The sequence below is a fragment of the Lithobates pipiens genome, unplaced genomic scaffold (genome assembly GCF_037356315.1).
Source record: "Lithobates pipiens isolate NorthernLeopardFrog02 unplaced genomic scaffold, aLitPip1_a1.2 Scaffold_23, whole genome shotgun sequence".
Classification (NCBI taxonomy): domain Eukaryota; kingdom Metazoa; phylum Chordata; class Amphibia; order Anura; family Ranidae; genus Lithobates; species Lithobates pipiens.
This window is the reverse complement of record NW_027507785.1, coordinates 281,421,853-281,440,525: the sequence shown is the minus strand read 5'-3', so window position 1 is coordinate 281,440,525 and position 18,673 is coordinate 281,421,853. Positions and strand designations below refer to the sequence as shown.

The window sequence follows — 18,673 nt, the reverse complement described above, 5'->3', positions numbered from 1 at the left end:
GTGGGAAATATAGGAACATGCAAATATGCATCCCTGATGTGGTTATATGCCAGAAGTTCTCCTTCTTGTAGGATAGAAACTATTGACCTGATCGACTCCATGCGAAAGGAGCGGATCTTCAAGAACTGATTTTGATTCTTTAGATCTAGAATGGGTCTGACATCTCCATTCAGTTTTGGTACCATAAAGGTTTGAATAAAACTCCAAACCTTGCTCTACTGTGGGGATTTGTATGATCACCCCCTGAGCCATTAATCGGTCTAGTGCCCGAAACAGAGATTGCATTTACCCTGGATCTTTGGGAACATTTGACCTCAGGAAACAAGATGGTGGAAAGTCCCGAAATTCCAGCTTGTACCCCAGAGTTACCGTGGAGATGACCGATCTGTCTTGAATTTCCTCTTGCCAGACTTCTGAAAACTGCAAAAGGGGGGGGCTCTTCATAATGAGGCTTTAGGATTCTGCTTTGCAGGTTTCCGACCCCAGGACTTCTTTTGAGCCTGGGCCTGACCCTGAGGTTTTCCTCAAGAGTTTGACGGCGGAGGCCATCGCCACTGCCTAGAGACAGAAGCCCCTGGTGCAGGAGAAAGAGCCCGTTTAAATGAAGGGCGTTTATACTTTCTTTTGACTGGCAAAAGAGTACTTTTCCCCACTAGAACTGAAAATCATCCCCAAATAGCCGATCCCCCATGAAAAGGGAACCCAGAGCTTTTTACATGGTGTTTAGGCTGACCAATTTTTTAACCATAGGATTCTATGTATGTGTACTAGCATAAGTGTAATGTGGGATGCCTGGTGAATAGAATCTTTAATGGCATCTATGGCAAAGCATAATGCTTTTGGTAGATCGGCCAAATCCTGGGCTTGTTGTGCAGGAACCTCTTTAAGGGCCTGTTTAAATTGGTCCTTTAAGGATGACAGACGCCTATTGCAGCAACTGCCGGCTGAGTAACGGCACCTGTCAAGGAAAAACCGGATTTTAACAGGAATTCCAACCTTTCATCTGTTGGATCCTTAAGCATCTGTGCATTGTCTACTGAACAAGTCAGACTCTTATTCACACTAGAAATCGCAGCGTCAACTGCTGGTACCTTCAATTTTTTGAATTTCTCCTCCATGGGATAGAGAACTGAAAATCTCTTTGGAGGAAGAAAATGCTTATCCGGGTGATCCCATTCAGCATAAATAACCTAGTAATGCATGGACAGGAAACGCATGCAAAGGCTGCGACAGTTTTAAGGAACTTGAGGAAGAAACCAAGCTTTCAGCAGACTCCATTGGGGTAGCATTAAAATAGAACGAACCATCTCCACAAGAGATTGTATCAGCAACTTCTCAGATTGCAAAGCTGAAAAAGGTTCATCTACCGTTGTTCCCTCCGCAGAGAAGTCATTGGCTTGTTCTTTCCTCCTGATTGCCTGAAGTTAACATCTCATCCTGTGCCCACTGTTCCCCTTGCAAAGGGTCTAAAGTGGGGGAGGGGGATCTAGCACGCTTCCGAACCATTTGAATGGAGGATGCGATTAAAGCTGCTAATCTTCCTTAAAGGAACTGCAGGGTGGAGGAAGAGATATTTCCAGTCATGTATACAGGGGCTGAGATGTGAGAAGCAGCTCCACCACCAACTTGTTCCAATGGCTCACCCTGGCTTGCCACAATTGGTATTTCAGGCGAGGATGACAGTGTGGAGACACGACTGGCGTTCCCAATGTCTGGGGCTGAAATCTTATTTTTTTTGTTTTGTGTGGCCATGACACCAGCAAGCAAGCAAAATTCCAGGACCTCCGCACCCCCGGGGCGGGGGGGTATTACAAGGGGGGTACACCACAGATGTTTCCCTAACCCTTTGGTTCCTTCAGGGGGGAGAAAAAAAGCATCTTACCTGAGAGGAATTTCCCTATGCAAGCTGCTGCGGCCACACACAGATTGACACGGAGCTTGCAGTGAAGACAACATATTAGGTATGTGCATATACTCCCTCTAGTGGAGAATTAAGGTATGACAAAAAAAATTCCCTTAAAGAAGAAATCATAGGTGGACTTTTTAGTTCCTAAGTTTCTTCCCTTACCTTACCTTATCCCTGGCGCAGGATTTGCCGATTTAATATTCGATCCAACCTTCACCCATTACGGCAAGCTGCGTTTAGCAAACCTTCAAGGACCGGGTCCCTTTTTTATCGGAAGGTGCCTATATACCCCCATTAAGTTATTACTTAAGCTCTGTGTCCCATGATGTACGATAAACTTTTTTTGGTTTTGGATAGAGTAGGGAAGGGTTAGTGGTCTGTTTTTTATTGCCTGCCATGTAAACCATCATGAATGGGTGGCAAACCATAAGCTAGTCCAACAAGATTTTAATAGTTCACAATTTAACCAAAAAAAGACAACCAACGCATTTTGGAGGCAAGAACACTCCCCCCCTCATTGGGGTTTGGATATAAGAAATGAAGACTTGAAAGGACTCAAAACTGAACCAGAGGGATCTGTATTAAGAATCTATATTCACTCTGGAAATCCTTTTGAACCTATAGACATACACTGTGGTCAGCGGTAGTAAAACTTTGGAGTAGTAGGTAGGTAGTAACACTTTTCTGCGCAGTAAGCGTAAATGCACTAACGTGGTGCTTTAGTGGTTTTGCAGACCATTTAGTGCATTAGGCAGACCATTTACATAAAAAGGCTGCATTCATGCCTATGTGTTAAGGTGCTAAATGGGTGCTAAAAGTGGACAGAAAAAAAAAATAGATATTTTTGTTCCGCAAAGAAAAAAAAAAAACAGGGCAGATGAAAAATAACTAGTGTAAATGGACAAAAGGCCCAGTGTCAAAACAACCAGTGACTCATCTCTGCTGTCAACGGGAGTCCCGCTGACAACACAGACTGAATTTGGGGGGGGGGGGGCGCAGTGTGTACAACAGACAAGGGAGGGGGATGGGAAGTGCAGAGAGGAGCAGTGTATACAGTGTAGGGGGCAGTGTGTACATACAGGCTATGTCACTTGCCAGCCCTGATTGTAATCGCCGGCTCTTTATTTACTTTATTGCACTGGAGAAGGAGCTGTCATTCGGCTCGGCTGCTGAAGTAGAGAAAGGGGTGGGGTCACCCGGCGAAGAGGATGGTCATTAAAATGTAAGCATCCTACAGTAAAATTGTATACATATCAACATAACAAAGTCTCACTATTATTATGAGTAAAAAAAATAACTACTCTTGCCATATTTACAAACTAACCACTTTGAATCGGGCCCATCCTATTCTAAGATTTATTATAACTATAACAGAAACGCTGACTGCAGCTCTCAGGAAAACCTGCAAGACTAAGCCTGCCATAGATAGATCAGTCTCTTTTGATCAGCCAACGGGCTGATATAAAAAAAAAAAAAAATGAACCCATTCCCCCATCAGCACAAACAAAGCGGATGGAGGAATCCTTTCGGAGACATTGGGGTTGATTTATTAAAGGCAAACAGCCTGTGCCCTGCAAGTGCAGTTGCTCTAGATCTGAGGGGAACATGCAAGAAAAAAAAAATAATAATTATTTTTGCTTGCACGACTGGATCGTAGAAATCAACAGAGCTTTCCCCACTTTTCAGAGTTTCCCCCTCAGATCTAGAGCAACTGCACTTGCCGTACACAGTATATTTGCTTTTAGTAAATCAACCTCCCTGTATTCGAACAGCTGGGACTCATCTACTGTCAGAATATACTGATCAGCTGCTGAGAGAATAACAATTTTTAACATTTCCGATCAACTTCTGTCGAGCGGCAATAGTCATAGATGAATCAAAATTTGACTGGTCCCTGCTGAGCTGGCCGAATTTCAATTAATCTATAGCCAGTTTAAGTTCAGAGAGAAAAAAAGGAGAGTTTTGTGGGTTAAATAAAAGGAATAAAAGGAAAGCACAGGAATCCTGTGATGTTTGCTCTTAGGAAAGACTTAGGGAACATTCAAAACTTCTCATTGTGGTTGCATGTGCACCACGGTGTGGTACTGTTCATTCCTGAATGACACCCCAATGTGCAATTACAGTAGCAGGCAATGCAACCCACTGGAGTGCACCGAAAAACAAACTGTGGTGCACCGATTAAATAAAAAGGGGTCAGGCCTTTTTTTTAGTCTGCTAGAGACCCCGTCACCAGGACATTCATATAAACAGCAATCTCCCTTCTTCATAAGATTATATGTCCATTTAACATATTTTAGGCACATTATTTACACATAAAAGCCTTCCTGGTGTAGAGAAAAGTCCAGAGAATGCCGTTTGGTGCCACTGTTATGGATGCGACGTCAGCCGCCCCAACAGACTCTGAGCTATGATATTCCATAGTATTTCCCTTCGCTATTCCCTTAGCAGCTGCATAAAAGGTTACGCAGGGAGATGAGGAGCTGGGCCAGTACAGAGTAATTACATATTCCCACAAGAGGAGAAGGCTAGGGAACTGACTGAAGCACTTTGCAAGTAAATGCAAAGTCTTTCAAAAAGGAAAAACTGTTTTTACTGGCATTTTTTTTTTTTTTTAATGAACAGGGTCTCTTTATGGTGCGGTGCAATCTCATTGAAATTGAAAGGGCTACCTTAACGTGTTATTAAACCCTGAAATTTAAAAAGCCTTTGGTGCTTTGCAAATCCTGTGGTTTCCTTTCATTCTATGTGTGAAAAAGGACTCTTTACTAGCTCCTGGCCTCAATGGATAGAGCCAACACTTCCTCATGTGTGTTCCGGCGCTGGAACTGCAGCCGAGTGTCCCTGTGCTGCTTGAGTCCACCACACCCAGATAGCCCAGAGGGATACAGCAGCAACAAGCTCTTCCCTGGGTCAGCTGATAGCCTCTCACTGCTTTCAATATCATTTCTATGCTGACGACACACAAATCTATCTCTCCACCCCCCAAATCACTCCATCAGGCTCCTCCAGTATCACTAACTTACTAACAGACATATCTGTATGGATGTCACAACACTTCCTCAAACTCAACCAAAACCAAGCTCATAATATTTCCTCCCCCACGTGCCTCATCCCCTGACTTCTCTGTCAAGAGCAATGACACAACCATCCACCCTTCCCTACATGTCAGCGTGCTAGGTGTAGTCCTGGACTCTGAACTCTCCTTTTGGCCCCACATCCAATCACTTTCCAAAGCTTGCCGCCTCAACCTTCGAAATATCTCTAAACTACGTCCCTTTTTAACTGATGAAACCACAAAGCTCCCGATTCACTCCCTGGTTATCTCTCGCCTTGACTACTGCAACTCCCTCCTCATTGGCTTACCTTTAAATAGACTATACCCCCTTCAGTCCATCATGAATGCTGCTGCCAGACTCATCTACCTTACAAACCCCCGTGTCTGCTACTCCTCTCTGCTAATCCTTCCATTGACTGCCACTTGCCCAACAAATTCAATTCAAAATGCTAACAAGTTGCAAAGCCATCCACGACTCTGCCCCCAGCTACATCACTAGCCTAGTCTCAAAATACCAACCTAATCACCCTCTTCGTTCCTCCTAAGACCTCCTGCTCTCTAGCTACCTCATCACCTCCTCCCATATCCGCCTGTAGGACTTCTCCCGAGCCTCGCACATCCTCTGGAATTCGCTAACCCAATCTGTCAGACTGTCTCCAAATCCACTTTTAGGTGATCCCTGAAAACTTTCCTCTTCAGAGAAGCCTACTATCCTGCCTGCATCTATCAACTGCACTATTTTCTCCATTAGCTCACCCCCCACAGCTATTACTCTTTTGTATAACTTGACCCTCCCTCCTAGACTGTAAGCTCTAACGAGCAGGGCTCCCCGATTCCCCCCTGTATTGAAATGTATTGTAATTGTACTGTCTGCCCCAATGCTGTAAAGCGCTGCCTAAACTGTCGGCGCTATATAAATCCTGTATAATAATAATATTTCTACCAAAGCCAGCGGTTATCTAAAGGCAGGTGACTCCAGCTTCACCAATTCCCAAAACTCACATATTGTATAACCTTGTTCATTCTGGACTAAGAATGGATATTGTGGTTACAATACAAGCAACATTAAAAGGGTCAGAGATCTGCAGGCAGGACTATTAGCATTAGTCAAAGTTGGAAGAAAAGACCACTATATGTGCTGACATTTTTTTTTTTTATTTGCCAAATTAATTTGTTTTCTACTCTGCATGCAGAGATGATTCTTGCATGGAATACCCACTTGCAGGGTACCTGAATAGAATTTGTTACACTTTTGTAAAGTCATACCTACTTGAGCGCCTTTCACAGGTATTATCACAGTTGTCCATTTAACAAAACATTTTAAAAATCATTTTTCTATGAATCAATCGATACACTGGAGGAGAGGAGATAGGACATGTACCTAGTTGCAAAAGTCATTACCATATTACCAGCGGTTTTGAAATTTATTAGCTGGAAGAATAAACAGCAAAAGCCATAACATAAGCAGTTAAACATGCAGCAGTCACATCGCATTCATGCAAGCTATTACACTCTTTGCTCTGCACTGAAAGACAACTAATTATTGTATTATTTTAACTTAAAATTAGGAAACAATATCTAAAAGTCCAAAGAGGAAAGCAAGGTAAGGCTCCACCCCCCCAAGTCATTTAATGCCTAGTATAAAATATACTGAAGAAAAAAGAAAAAACCCCAACTACAAAAGCAGTTTACTTGATGTCAATAGTCCCTATAAAAAATATCTGAAATTGTATGCAAATCCTAACATGGGATTGGACAACTACTGTACAAAGAAAGCTGGCTAATTATTTACACATAACCGGTACCTTATCCCACCCCAAAAATATGCTCTGGGTGGAGGTATTCTCAAGATCCCCAATATATGGCTCAAATTTGGGGTGCACAGCTTGCGTAAGAGAGAGAAAAATATAATTTCCCCCATCCCTGCTAACAGTGTGGATGATGGGATCTCTATTTGTATTGTCAAGCAGCCCTGGGCACATGCTGGTACTGGCAAACAGTGACTGCATCTCACAGGATGTAGTAGCTGTTGGGACACTAATATTTAAGTTGATTTTTAAACTAACCTTTTAGTCAAGCCAGGTGGTACTTACAAGAGCCCCACATAGCTCAACGTTTAGGTTGATTCAGCAGGCATGGGGACCTTTAAGTGCTAATGCACAAAAGTTTATTTGCCTAAAGTGTTTGATTAGTGCAAAAACATCTGTTGGTCCTGCCAGAAATCTGGTGCTGTCCTGTGTTCTCTGCAGTGTTATCTTAAACAGCCTTTTTAGCCCTGCCTGTTCCATGCTTGAACTACAGAACACCTCCCCCTTGTTATAAAGAAGAGGAGGAGATGCTGCACCACCACACATACAAAACAGAAAATCTGAATTTTCACCCTAGGACACGAAGGATCACCAAATGAAAATAAAATAAAAAGATCCTAATGCAGCTACCACATCTAAGGATTGGTAAACTAAAGTACATAGATGTTTTTTAGATTTAGATACTCTTTACCATACTAATGCTGCAAAAGGACATGAGGGACATTCTCCAGACATAATTCTCAGTTACTCAGTCACAAAACACAAAAGGATACAAGCATGGACAAGCAAGGGCCAGTCCAGCCAACTCTAAATTAAAACTATAAGGTTGGGGCTCCAGACACCAGATCTCTGCATCTGACTTCCTAGCTAATTCCAACCGGGGTGGCCTGGACATTTCATTATTTGGATGTCTATAAAGCTAGGTAAACACGAGTCTGACAAATGAGTGTAAGAGATGGTCTAACCTTGCAAAGCCAGAAGAGGAGAGGCGAGAGTTAGGAATATTAGAGCGAGGCTGAAAGCAGATTGAGGCAGATGGAAATAAACAGTCCAGCAAGCTAGAACAAAGCAAAGAAAGCAAAACGAGGATAGTTGGTTAGTGCAAGGAGCAAACGAGCCTTCAAAAGAACCAATTCACTGCATTGAAAAGGAGAAGTTCAGTCAAGACAAAAATAAAATCAGTGAACTCACATTGAACCAGGTTATATCCGATTAGCATTTAAGTTTTTAAAGCAAACCCCAAAAGTCCTGTAGTGAGAACTACAACTGCAGGACTTGCACTAGCTGCTATATACACTATAATACCAAAAGTATTGTGGCGCCTGCCTTTTTTCACGCACATGAACTTTAATGGCATCCCAGTCTTAGTCCATAGGGTTTAATATTGAGTTGTCCACCCTTTGCAGCTATCACAGCTTCAACTCTTCTGGGAAGGCTGTCCACAAGAATTAGGAGTGTGTCTATGGGAATGTTTGGTCGTTCTTCCAGAAGCGCATTTGTGGAGTCAGGTATGGATGTGGACAAGAAGGCCCAGCTCGCATTCTCCACTCTAATTCATCTTAAAGGTGTTCTATAGGGTTGCAGGACAGTCAAGTTCCTCCACGCCAGGCTAGCTCATTCATGTCTTTATGGACCTTGCTTTGTACACTGGTCCAAATCATTCAGTGGAGGGCGAATATGGTGTGGGGTTGTTTTTCAGGGGTCGGGCTTGGCCCCTTAGTTCCAGTGAAGGGAACTCTTAAAGCATCAGCATACCAAGACAATTTAATGCCCCCAACTTTATGGGAACATAAAGACATGGATGAGTGAGTTTGGGGTGGAGGAACTTGACTGGCCTGCACAGCGTCCTGACCTAAAACACCTTTCGGATGAATTCGAGCAGAGACTGTGAGCCAGGCCACCTCCTCCACATCAGTGTCTTACCTCACAAATGCCCTTCTGGAAGAATGGTCAAACATTCAGATAGACACACTCCAAATCCTTGTGGACAGCCTTCCCAGAAGAGCTGAAGCTGTTATAGCTGCAAAGGGTGGACCAACTCACTATGGAACCCTACGGACTAAGACTGGGATGCCATTAAAGTTCATGTGTGTGTTTAAAGGCAGGCATCCCAATACTTTTGGCAATATAGTGCATCTTGAGCTTAGATAACACAATGTGCATTAGCTTGCATGGACATATAGCAACCAACCAGATGCCTTGTTTTTATTTTCCCAGTTCAAAAAAAATATTAAACTCAATGGATAACTTAGGGTAATTTCTCCACTTTGTGGAACAATTGTTTCTCCAATACATCCCAAAAACGTCTGGATTGTAGGGCTTTGAGGGTTATAGTAGGATGAATTTGGTTCAATACTTTGTCAATCATAACAGACAAAAGTATCAGTTCATACGATTTTCCGAATTTCTAAATTCCATGCATCGCCTGGAGTCCTCCAAATTTACTCTCCAAACTAAGGGCATGACTTACAAGCATTCCAAAATTACATGAGGGCCAAAACTCCAAGCAAAAGAAATGTGAAGTTTGGAGTATATGGCTGGGACATGCATAGGCTGCTGTGTTATCTAGTACAGTTATAGCAACATTTGTGTTTCGGTCCTGAGTTCAATTCCCACCAGGAACTCCTTTCCATAACATTTGGAAATTCTCACCCTGCCTGTATGGGCTTCTAACATGTGACCCCTATCAATCACAGTCCTGTGCACTTACTTACTGGAAGGCAGTCCCTCCACATCTACAAGGAATGACACTCAGTTGGGTCAGGGCAACAACTCCTAGTAGAGTACCAGTGACACAAAAATAAATAAAATCACCACTTTTTTTTTGGGTGTTGCTGGCCAGGGTAATAGGAGGGACATGATGGATTTACACATAATATTTGGCCAAAAGGTTGCAGGCTCTTGACCATGACGTCTATAGGAGCTTGTCTGCAAAACACCAGCTGCACACTGACGATCTTAGCTCTTCAGAAAAACTATTTTTGTGCACCACTATGATTAAGCCTGTTCTTTGTACACGTCTGGAACAATAAAGCTTAATAAAGACACTGAGGTCAGTGTGCAGCCATTTTTTTGTAGTTGAGTTTGTATGTGAATGTGGACAAGTTTCATCCCGTCTGCACTCAAGTTTCCAGACACTTGCATAGGAAGAAGCTTGAGAGCTATCCCATTCCAAAACCATATGGAGTGACAACCCGCTTTGCAAGTTTAACAAACTCCACTTTTCTGGGAAGACTTTCCGCAAGATTTTGAGAGCGTCTGTGGATGTGTGTGCCCATTAGACCCAAGAGAGTATTTTGTGAGGTCAGGTACTGATATTGGAAGAGAGGTTTTAGTTCCACTCATCCAGAAGGTACTCAATAGGGTTGAGATCAGAGAGCCCTATGCAGGCCAGAGCATTAAATTCCTCTGCACCAATATCAAACCATATCTTTATTTACCTGGCTTTATACTAAGGAACATAGTCACGCTGGAGCAGAAAGGACCTTCCCCAAACGGTTACTACAAGATTATAACAACACAATTTTCTAAAATGTCTTTGCATGTTGTAGTATTATCAGTACTCTTCACTATAACAATATGCACATACTTTTGGCCCTGTAATTAGGTGTGAACGTGTGATGGTCAAATGTCTGCAGACTTTTAGCCCAATAATGTGTAGAAGGTACCTCCAATCAACATTCTAGGGAAGCTGGAGAAAAAGCAATGTCTAACAGGATGACTGAGTAACGGAGCTGCCCCATTCATGACTATGTAAAAGGGGACCGTCACATTTTTTTAATAGAAATTGAACAAAGGTAAAACCAAAATATATGAAGAGTATACACACACTATAATAAAGTAGAACTAAGGCCTCCTATTAAAATACAAATATGTGCTGCACAATTCATTTTGAGCACATCTGCACTTAAGTTTTCTCTTAGTCCCCCTTCATAGCCTGTAGGTTGTCAGTCAGCACCTGGCCCCACACAGTCCTACCAACTTCTTCTGGATTAACATTGCCCGTTACTGAAACTCTACCATGGGTGAGCTGCAGTGTCTGGGAGGGGGAGTGTGTGAGAAACAAATGAAGGCGAATTTTGCTCAGTTGGTAAAGAAAATTACTTTTATTTTAGGAAACCTGGGCACTATATAGTAACTGCATTTGGTAATCATTTAGTCATACTGGAGCCTTTAGTTGTACTATCCCCTTAGCACCGACCGTACACACATATGCAGCCTCAGCTTTAAATGTTTTAATGTAAAAACACGGAAGCGACATCACTTCCGGTTTACTTGGCTGTCAATACCGTGGATTTAAAAAAAATTACAATATTCAGAATCGCTGTTTATGGTGATATGAATACTTTTAAGTGCAAAGGAGGGATTTAAGGTCTTTTGGAAACCACGGCCCTCCATAAAGAGTACCTCTCACCACCTATTACAGTCACAAGGGATGTGACAGCAATAAAAGTGATCAGAATTTTTTTTTTTAAAAGTGAATGTAAAAAAATTAAAAAAAATTAAAAATAAAAATAATTTTTTTTTAAAGCGCGTCCCCACAAGCTCACGCAGCAATGAAACCGCATGCATAAGTCACGCCCGCATATGTAAACGGTGTTCAAATCACATGTGTGAGGTATTGCCGCAATCATTCGAGCGAGAGCAATAACTAGAAAAAGACCTCCTCTGTGACTCTAACCTGGTAACTGTTGCATTTTTTTAAAGCATCGCCAATGGAGATTCTTAGGTACCGTAGTTTGTCACCATTCCACGAGTGTGTGCAATTTAAAAGCATGACATGTTAGGTATTCATTTACTTGGCTTAACACCATCTTTCACATTATACAAAAAATTGGGCTAACTTTACTGTTTTTTTTATTAAAGTGTCTTTATTTCCCAAAAAAGAGCGTTTGAAAAACCAAATACTGACATAAAATATTGCAATGATCACCATTTTATTCTCTAGGGCCTCTGCTAAAAATTATATTATATTATATATATATATATATATATATATATATATATAATGTTTGGGGTTTATAAGTAATTTTCTAGAAAAAAAATAAAGATTTTAGCTTGTAAGCAACAAATGTCAGAAATAGGCTTAGGTATGAAAGGGTTAAGTGTTAAAACACTTTCCAAGAAAAATATTCACAGCAAAAGGAGGAAGTAGGATGTTAATATACTTTGTGTATTCTGTTACACAGCAGCATCCTTATCCAATGCATAACAAAGTTAAACAGTTAAAAAAAAAAATGCAGTCAGCCTGTTATTGAATGCAAACTCCCTCTTGACTTACACAGAGAGGACCTGGAGAAAAGGAATAAGGTACATTCCATACCGGGAAACGATCAGCTCTCTAAGGCAATTTGAAGTATAAATTAGAAGACATTTTATTTTGTTTATATGAAAAAAACAAGGGTATAGATACACAAGCTCACTAATTACAAATACGTCTTAACAATGCACGCTAGAAATCAGCAAAGTGGACTTTTCAGTACCACCCAAGGTCTGTTTATAATGTCTGGGCCTTCCCCTCCTATATATTGCTGGCTGATATCATTTCCAAAATGTACCTGTTAAGAAAACTAAAAATTTGCCTTAGTGCTGTCCTCCACATTATAGGGTGTGATATTACCTTCCTTTCAGGAAAATTCCTGGGAGAACGATAAGTACTCCAAATCTCATGAGTAGATACTCGTTTATTAGTTTACTAATTTACTAGTTTACTAGTTTATTGCATGATTGTCTTCTTGTGAAATGTGGGCTGCGGTCTTCCCCAGGATCTCACTGGAGGGAGTGCAAAGTTGCCCTCACTTAGAGGCTTAAAGCGGGAGTCCGCTGGGAGTTCTGCCGTTTTTTTTTTTTTTAAAGCCAGCAGCTACAAATACTGCAGCTGCTGACTTTTAAAATAAGGACACTTAACCACCCAGCGCGCCCGCGATGTTGGCACCCGAAGCCGATCTCTCGATCGTCTCTCGGGTGCTGCCGCCGCCATCTTGGTTATGGGAATCAGGAAGTGGAGCCTTTCGGCTTCATTTCCCGGTTCCCTACTGCGCATGCGCGAGTCGCGCTGCGCAATAAGGATGGTCCCCGCTGTCTCTGGAATCCGTGTGTTTCCCAGCAGGCAGCGGGGGACTTTCAGAAAGGGGCATTTCTGCAGAATCTACGCCGGAAGTGGGTGCAGATACCTGTACTGTACAGGTACCTGCACCCCCCTCCCCCCTGAAAGGTGCCAATTGTGGCGCCGGAGGTAGGGGAGGATTCCAATGAGCGGAAGGTCCACTTTAGGGTGGACCTCCACTTTAAGGCACAGCACAGAGCAAGGAAAATATAAAATCTGACTTTTTTCTTTTCAGCTACATTTTAGAAACACTATTGGCCAGTGATCATTACAAGAGGAGGGAGCCTGGACATTATTGGTGATCCTTGCATTTTACTGCAAGGTATGTTTTAACAAGGCTGAAGAATGTGAAATATAGCATTTAACGAATAACTCCTCTTGTCCCATTTAGCACATTCATTGGTACTTTCAAATTGACCAGTTGTCAATTTTTTTTACTGTGGCTGGTGTGGTTACATGCAAACTGAACCAAAGGCTAACTTCTTATCTCTGGTAAAGTCCAGCAGTGACATAGCCCTACCTGGAGTTGCCACCTCATCCCTTTAAACCCCAACACATATTGATTACACAGGTTCTGTGGCTGATTAAGGTGGTAATTAAACTCACTTGTTGCCTTATCTGCATTTAATTAGCCTCAGAACCTGTGTAATTCATGTGTGTTTGGGTTTAAAGGCATGAGGTGGCAACCCTAGCCCTACCCAAGTTTTTAACTGTGCCCAACTGGCTATACAAGGCCTAGACATTGTACCAGGCTTTTCAATGAGACAAGATGCATCAAATAACTGGGGAACCCAACTTGCAAAAAATGGCCTCATGAGAAGGAGCAGTGAGTGATATCTCATTATTAGTTTCAGATACCAGAGACCCAATTTCCACTAGAATCTCAGATAACACAATATGGCATATGACTGCCATAGGTAATCATAAAACTGAATGGCTATGGTCAACCACTTTCATACCAAAAATGTAAAAAAAAAAAAAAATATATACATACACACACACACACACACATATATATATATATATATATATATATATATCTTACATGTCTATCAACAGCACCTTAGGGCAGGCCATAGATGATGCAACTTGCTTTGCTGCAACCATGGGTTGCAGGAAAGAAAATTGCTTGAATGCCTCGATTGTGTGCGCCTGGCGGAGAATACAGTTGCAATTGTACTCTCCTGACAGAGAGTACAACTGCAGCTGTTGAACTTGCAGTTGTACTAACTGCAAGTTCAACATTTGCTTGTGAAAACTATAACACATAGAGAATGCTGTATATTTAATGCATTCCACATGCAGCTGTAGAGAATAGCAGGCAGCTGTAAATGGATCCCTATGCTAATGATCAAGACATTAACAGTCCCCACAAGCAGTGGCGATGCGTCCATTAGGGGCGCTTGGGCACCATCCCCTCTCTCCAGCCACCCCCTCTGTGCACTGTGGCCGCTGCAGACACCCCTATTCATGTATCCAGCTCCTTTTCGGGTGCTGGGCATCTGAATTATGGCGAGGGGGGGTCTTTCTGAAGAACCTGATTAGGCCATAGGCTCTAATAGGCGTCAAAAAAAGGTGACCTGCGAGTGTAATCCATTTGCTTTGCTAACACAGAACCACCTCTCAGCCAATCAGGAGGCCCAGATGTAATACTGGGCACCTGATTGGCTGAGGGCACTGGCGCCCCCATTGGCGCCAAGGAACACAGGAAGAAGACACGCACGGAGGAGTTGGAACACACACAGGAGCCATCCCTGTGCTACCATCCCACCACCAAATATGATGGGCACAGGTGGCTGCAATTGATGTTTTTGTTTCAGTATTTTTCAGTTCGTTTGAACATTGGTGCTACAATGTGGAATAATAGTGGACATAACAAACAAGAGAATTTCTATGAGCCTTACCTTAGGTGTGGCAGCTCTTTCAGATGGTGGGATCATTTCAGAGGTGAGGACTTGAGGAGGATCAGTACCTTTCAGCAGCTTCAAGTTGATAAAATGAAAGGCCAATGCAAACTGTTCTTTGGTAAGTTTTCCACAGTCTTTTGTATCACACAAAGACCTGTAATAGTACAATAAAAAAATAAAAAAAAATAATAGGTTTCAATCAATAACCAAAACAAGACAGTATAACCATACAGACTATGGTCAAAGCAATCAAAAAGCAGCAGAGCTTGTGAAAAAAAAAAAATTACTGAGTACTGTCTTTTTGGCAGGTAAAGAAATGTGCATTTACAGTAAAACCTTGGATTGCGATCATAATTTGTTCCGGAAACATGCTTGGAATCCAAAGCACCTGTATAGCAAAGCAAATTTACCCATAAGAAATAATGGAAACTCAAATGATTCGTTCCACAACCATTTATTCATAAGTCCTTCAGTTTATAGTCCATATAAAAAGATTATAGCAATGTGACCAGGTTGTGTAATGATAAAAAGTCCATTTACAAATGGAAGCCTCCACAAGAGGATTAGAAGCAAAATCTAACAGGAGCTATAGTGTAGAAAAGAGAAGAGAGGCGCCTCTAAGTGTAGCAATATGGTTACATTTAACGAAGGTACAACATTTAGCCACTTACACGGTTGATGATTAAAACACACACAGCTAAGTATGCAGGCATCCGGGGTAAAGATGTCAACATAGACTGTCCTCCTCACCGACGGCTCTCACCACTGTCAGTCTGCAATCCTGACCAGGAAGACTACCCTGCAGTAAAGCAATCTGAAAGCGAGGCTTGAAGCGCTCATGGAAGGGATGACATCAATGGTGGTGCAGAGGACGGTCTATGTGGACAGTTTTACTCCGGATGCCTACTTAGATGTGCCTGTTTTAATGATCAACCTTGTGACTTGCTAAATGCTATACCTTCATTAAATGTAACCATATTGCTACACTTAGATTGCGCCTCTCTTCTCCTTTATACTCAGTTGTGACATGATGCTACTTGTATATTAAGACATCGCTTGAATATCAAGTCAAAATTTATTTCAAACGTTTGCTTGTCTTGCAAAACGCTCTCAAACCAAGGTTTTACTGTGTTATTATTTTTCTTTTTTAGGAGCCTGTAAAGCATTGCACCCATGATCTACAGATTGCAGGTGCAATCCAAGGACTCCTGCAGACTGTCTGTGTAGCTGTCCTGCCTGTAGCTCACACAGGCAGGCAGTTACTAAGTGACAGGAGCCATCAATGAACTAGCTGGAGCTCTCATCACACCCTGATAGTTTATTGAGACCTACAAGCTGTCAGTCGCAAAGGCTGCCCGTACATGTAGTTCATTCACAGAACTCTTTTCAAAGTGTAACAGTGGGTGCAGGGAGAAGATTCACGGGCCCCCTGTCACAATTGGAAGGGGGATCGGGGAGAGGCTGTAAGGAGCAGGAACATGTTAAATGTTCCTAAATGTAAACTTTTCCTTTAAAACAAAAGTATTCACATACCAAAAAAATAAAAAGGACGGTACTATAGTAACAAAACGAGAATAAATAATTTATTAGCCTGATTTTCACGGAATTCCAATTACTTGCCATCACTGAACTTTCATAAGCCTGTAATTAAAACATTTACCAGATTACCATCTCCAGAACAAGCAAAACCCCATCTGTTCCCATTTATAGTATGTTTATATATGAGTGTGTGTGTTTGCATTTTGATCCTGCAGTATCAGGATGATGGGAGGAAGGGCATCCATTGCAGGAGGAAGGAGCGTGATCACACAGAGAACTACACAGGGTCATTGAAGTGGCCAAAATGTTCACAAATGTAGGTCTCCCTGCAGAGGAAATGCCACACAAACAGAGAATCAAGTGTGAAGTTTGGAGAGGAATGCACGGTAGTGCTGATAATTAAAAAAAAAAAAAAAAACGACAAAAAGGACAAAGGTTAACAACTGCCAAAAAGCCAATTTAAAGCTGCTCAGAGAGCAGCTTTAAAAATATTTCAAGGAGTTTTATCTAAGTTGCAGAGTTTTACTTGCTTAAGTTCTGGTAAAACAGACACATGCATTGCAGTCACCTCCTGAGTCTTTAGGACAGAAAATAACTTTCCGGTCTCAGAGAACACCCGTTAAGAGTGACTATAGCAACAACTCATGATACATTAGGGTGATGGTCAGTGAGGCAAATGCACCTTATGCTTGTGGGCATTGGGAAGAATTACCCCCTTGAAGATAACTGAATATCAATGGAGACAGTGGGAACTTAACTGAGAGGCAGAGATTGTTCATTGGACAAGTAACCCCTAGCAAACTCTGGAGGAACCCTAGTTAAGAAAACCTAATTTAATTGGTGGGTCTGCCTGCTATAAACACAAGATCAGTCCCAGTAATTATAGCAGATAGTGAGAAAACTGCTATGAAGTGTGGTGTGCCAATTACAACTGCAGGAAATTACATTTCAGTTTACAGAAACAGTATATAGAATCCACAAATCTAAGGGGTGCTGTCTTAATATGATCTATGTCTTCATTTTTATTTTGTTACAAGATTTTAAAGTTTGCGTATCAATAAAATGTATTCATTTTTATGAAATTGTGGACTAAAAAGTCCATGTGTCTAAAACAATCTTCTAGCACAGGGGTCTCCAAATGTTTTAAACAAAGGGCCAGTTTATTGTCCTTCAGACTTTAGGAGGGCTGGACTGTGGCCAGCAGGAGTAGCAACTGTCTTGGCATCACTATGAGTAAACATCGCCACATTTGGTATTGGGTGGGAGGAACGGTGCCCCATTATTGGTATCCTAGGGAAGCATAGTGCCCCCATTATTGGTATCCTAGGGAAGCATAGTGCCCCCATTATTGGTGTCGTGGGAGAAATGGTGTCCTGTTTTTGGTGTCAGATGGCAGAATAGTGTCTCATATCAGTGAGAGGAATAGTGATCCAAGGGCCCGGATACAGGCAAGCAAAGGGCCACATCTGGCCCCCAGGCTGCAGTTTGGAGACCACTATTCTAGCAGAATGCCCATGATGTTGTATGTTTACAAAGCAACATCTGACGTTTTACAAAACCCTAGTGGATTGGAGATTGCAACTGCGTGGTCATTTTTAATGACATTACAAAATTGATTGTGTAGCAGCTTCACAAATGCAATTTTAAAGAAGGTGGGAATATCACTTTAGGGAAAACTCAGCACAGGATACATATCACTAGTAGACATTTCTAATGCGCTACTGCAGCATCATGCTGGAGCTGCGATTTATAAACAAACCCCTCTGAGCTGAGGGAAAACTTCTCACTATTGAGAGAATGATTTAGCCACAGGATTTAATTATTCCTATTGTATTTTTTAAGTCTCCAAAAGGAATCAAATAAATAGGACTACATACACTCACCAGTCACTTTATTAGGTACACCTGTTCAATCCGTCAATCACACAGGAGCAACTCAATGCATTTAGGCATCTAGACATTGTAAAGACAACTTGCTGAAGTTCAGAGTATCAGAATGGGGAAGAAAGGGGATCTTAGTCACTTTGAACATGGCACGGGTGTTGGTGCCAAACGAGCTGGTCTGGGTATTTCAAAAACTGCTGATCCACTGGGATTTTCACGCACAACCATCTCTAGGGTTTACAGAAAATGGTCCGAAAAAGAGGCACTATCCAGTGAGCTGGCAGATGTGTGGATGAAAATGCCTTGTTGATATCAGAGGGGAATAGGCAGACAGACATGGGCAACAGTAACCTTAAACAACCACTTGTTACAACCAACGTATGCAGAATACCACCTCTGAATGCACAACACATTGAAGGTTAATGCAGATCACAATGGGTGCCACTCATGTCAGCTAAGGACAAGAAAC

The 18,673-nt window shown here is 42.0% G+C and overlaps 1 protein-coding gene across 6 annotated transcripts in view; it reads right to left on the bottom strand.

Annotated features, from left to right (window-relative positions):
- Positions 1-18,673, bottom strand: part of EPS15 (epidermal growth factor receptor pathway substrate 15) — a 215,068-nt gene that overhangs the window by 114,152 nt on the left and 82,243 nt on the right. For 4 of the 6 annotated variants that reach the window (XM_077450253.1, XM_077450255.1, XM_077450258.1 and 1 more), the window contains exons 11-12: positions 14,780-14,936; positions 12,051-12,110 (exon numbers count right to left, since the gene is read on the bottom strand). In XM_077450253.1, the coding sequence (XP_077306379.1) occupies positions 12,051-12,110; positions 14,780-14,936 (217 nt within the window). The remainder of the gene's footprint in view (positions 1-12,050; positions 12,111-14,779; positions 14,937-18,673) is intronic. The other 2 variants (XM_077450256.1, XM_077450257.1) reach the window with 1 other exon arrangement.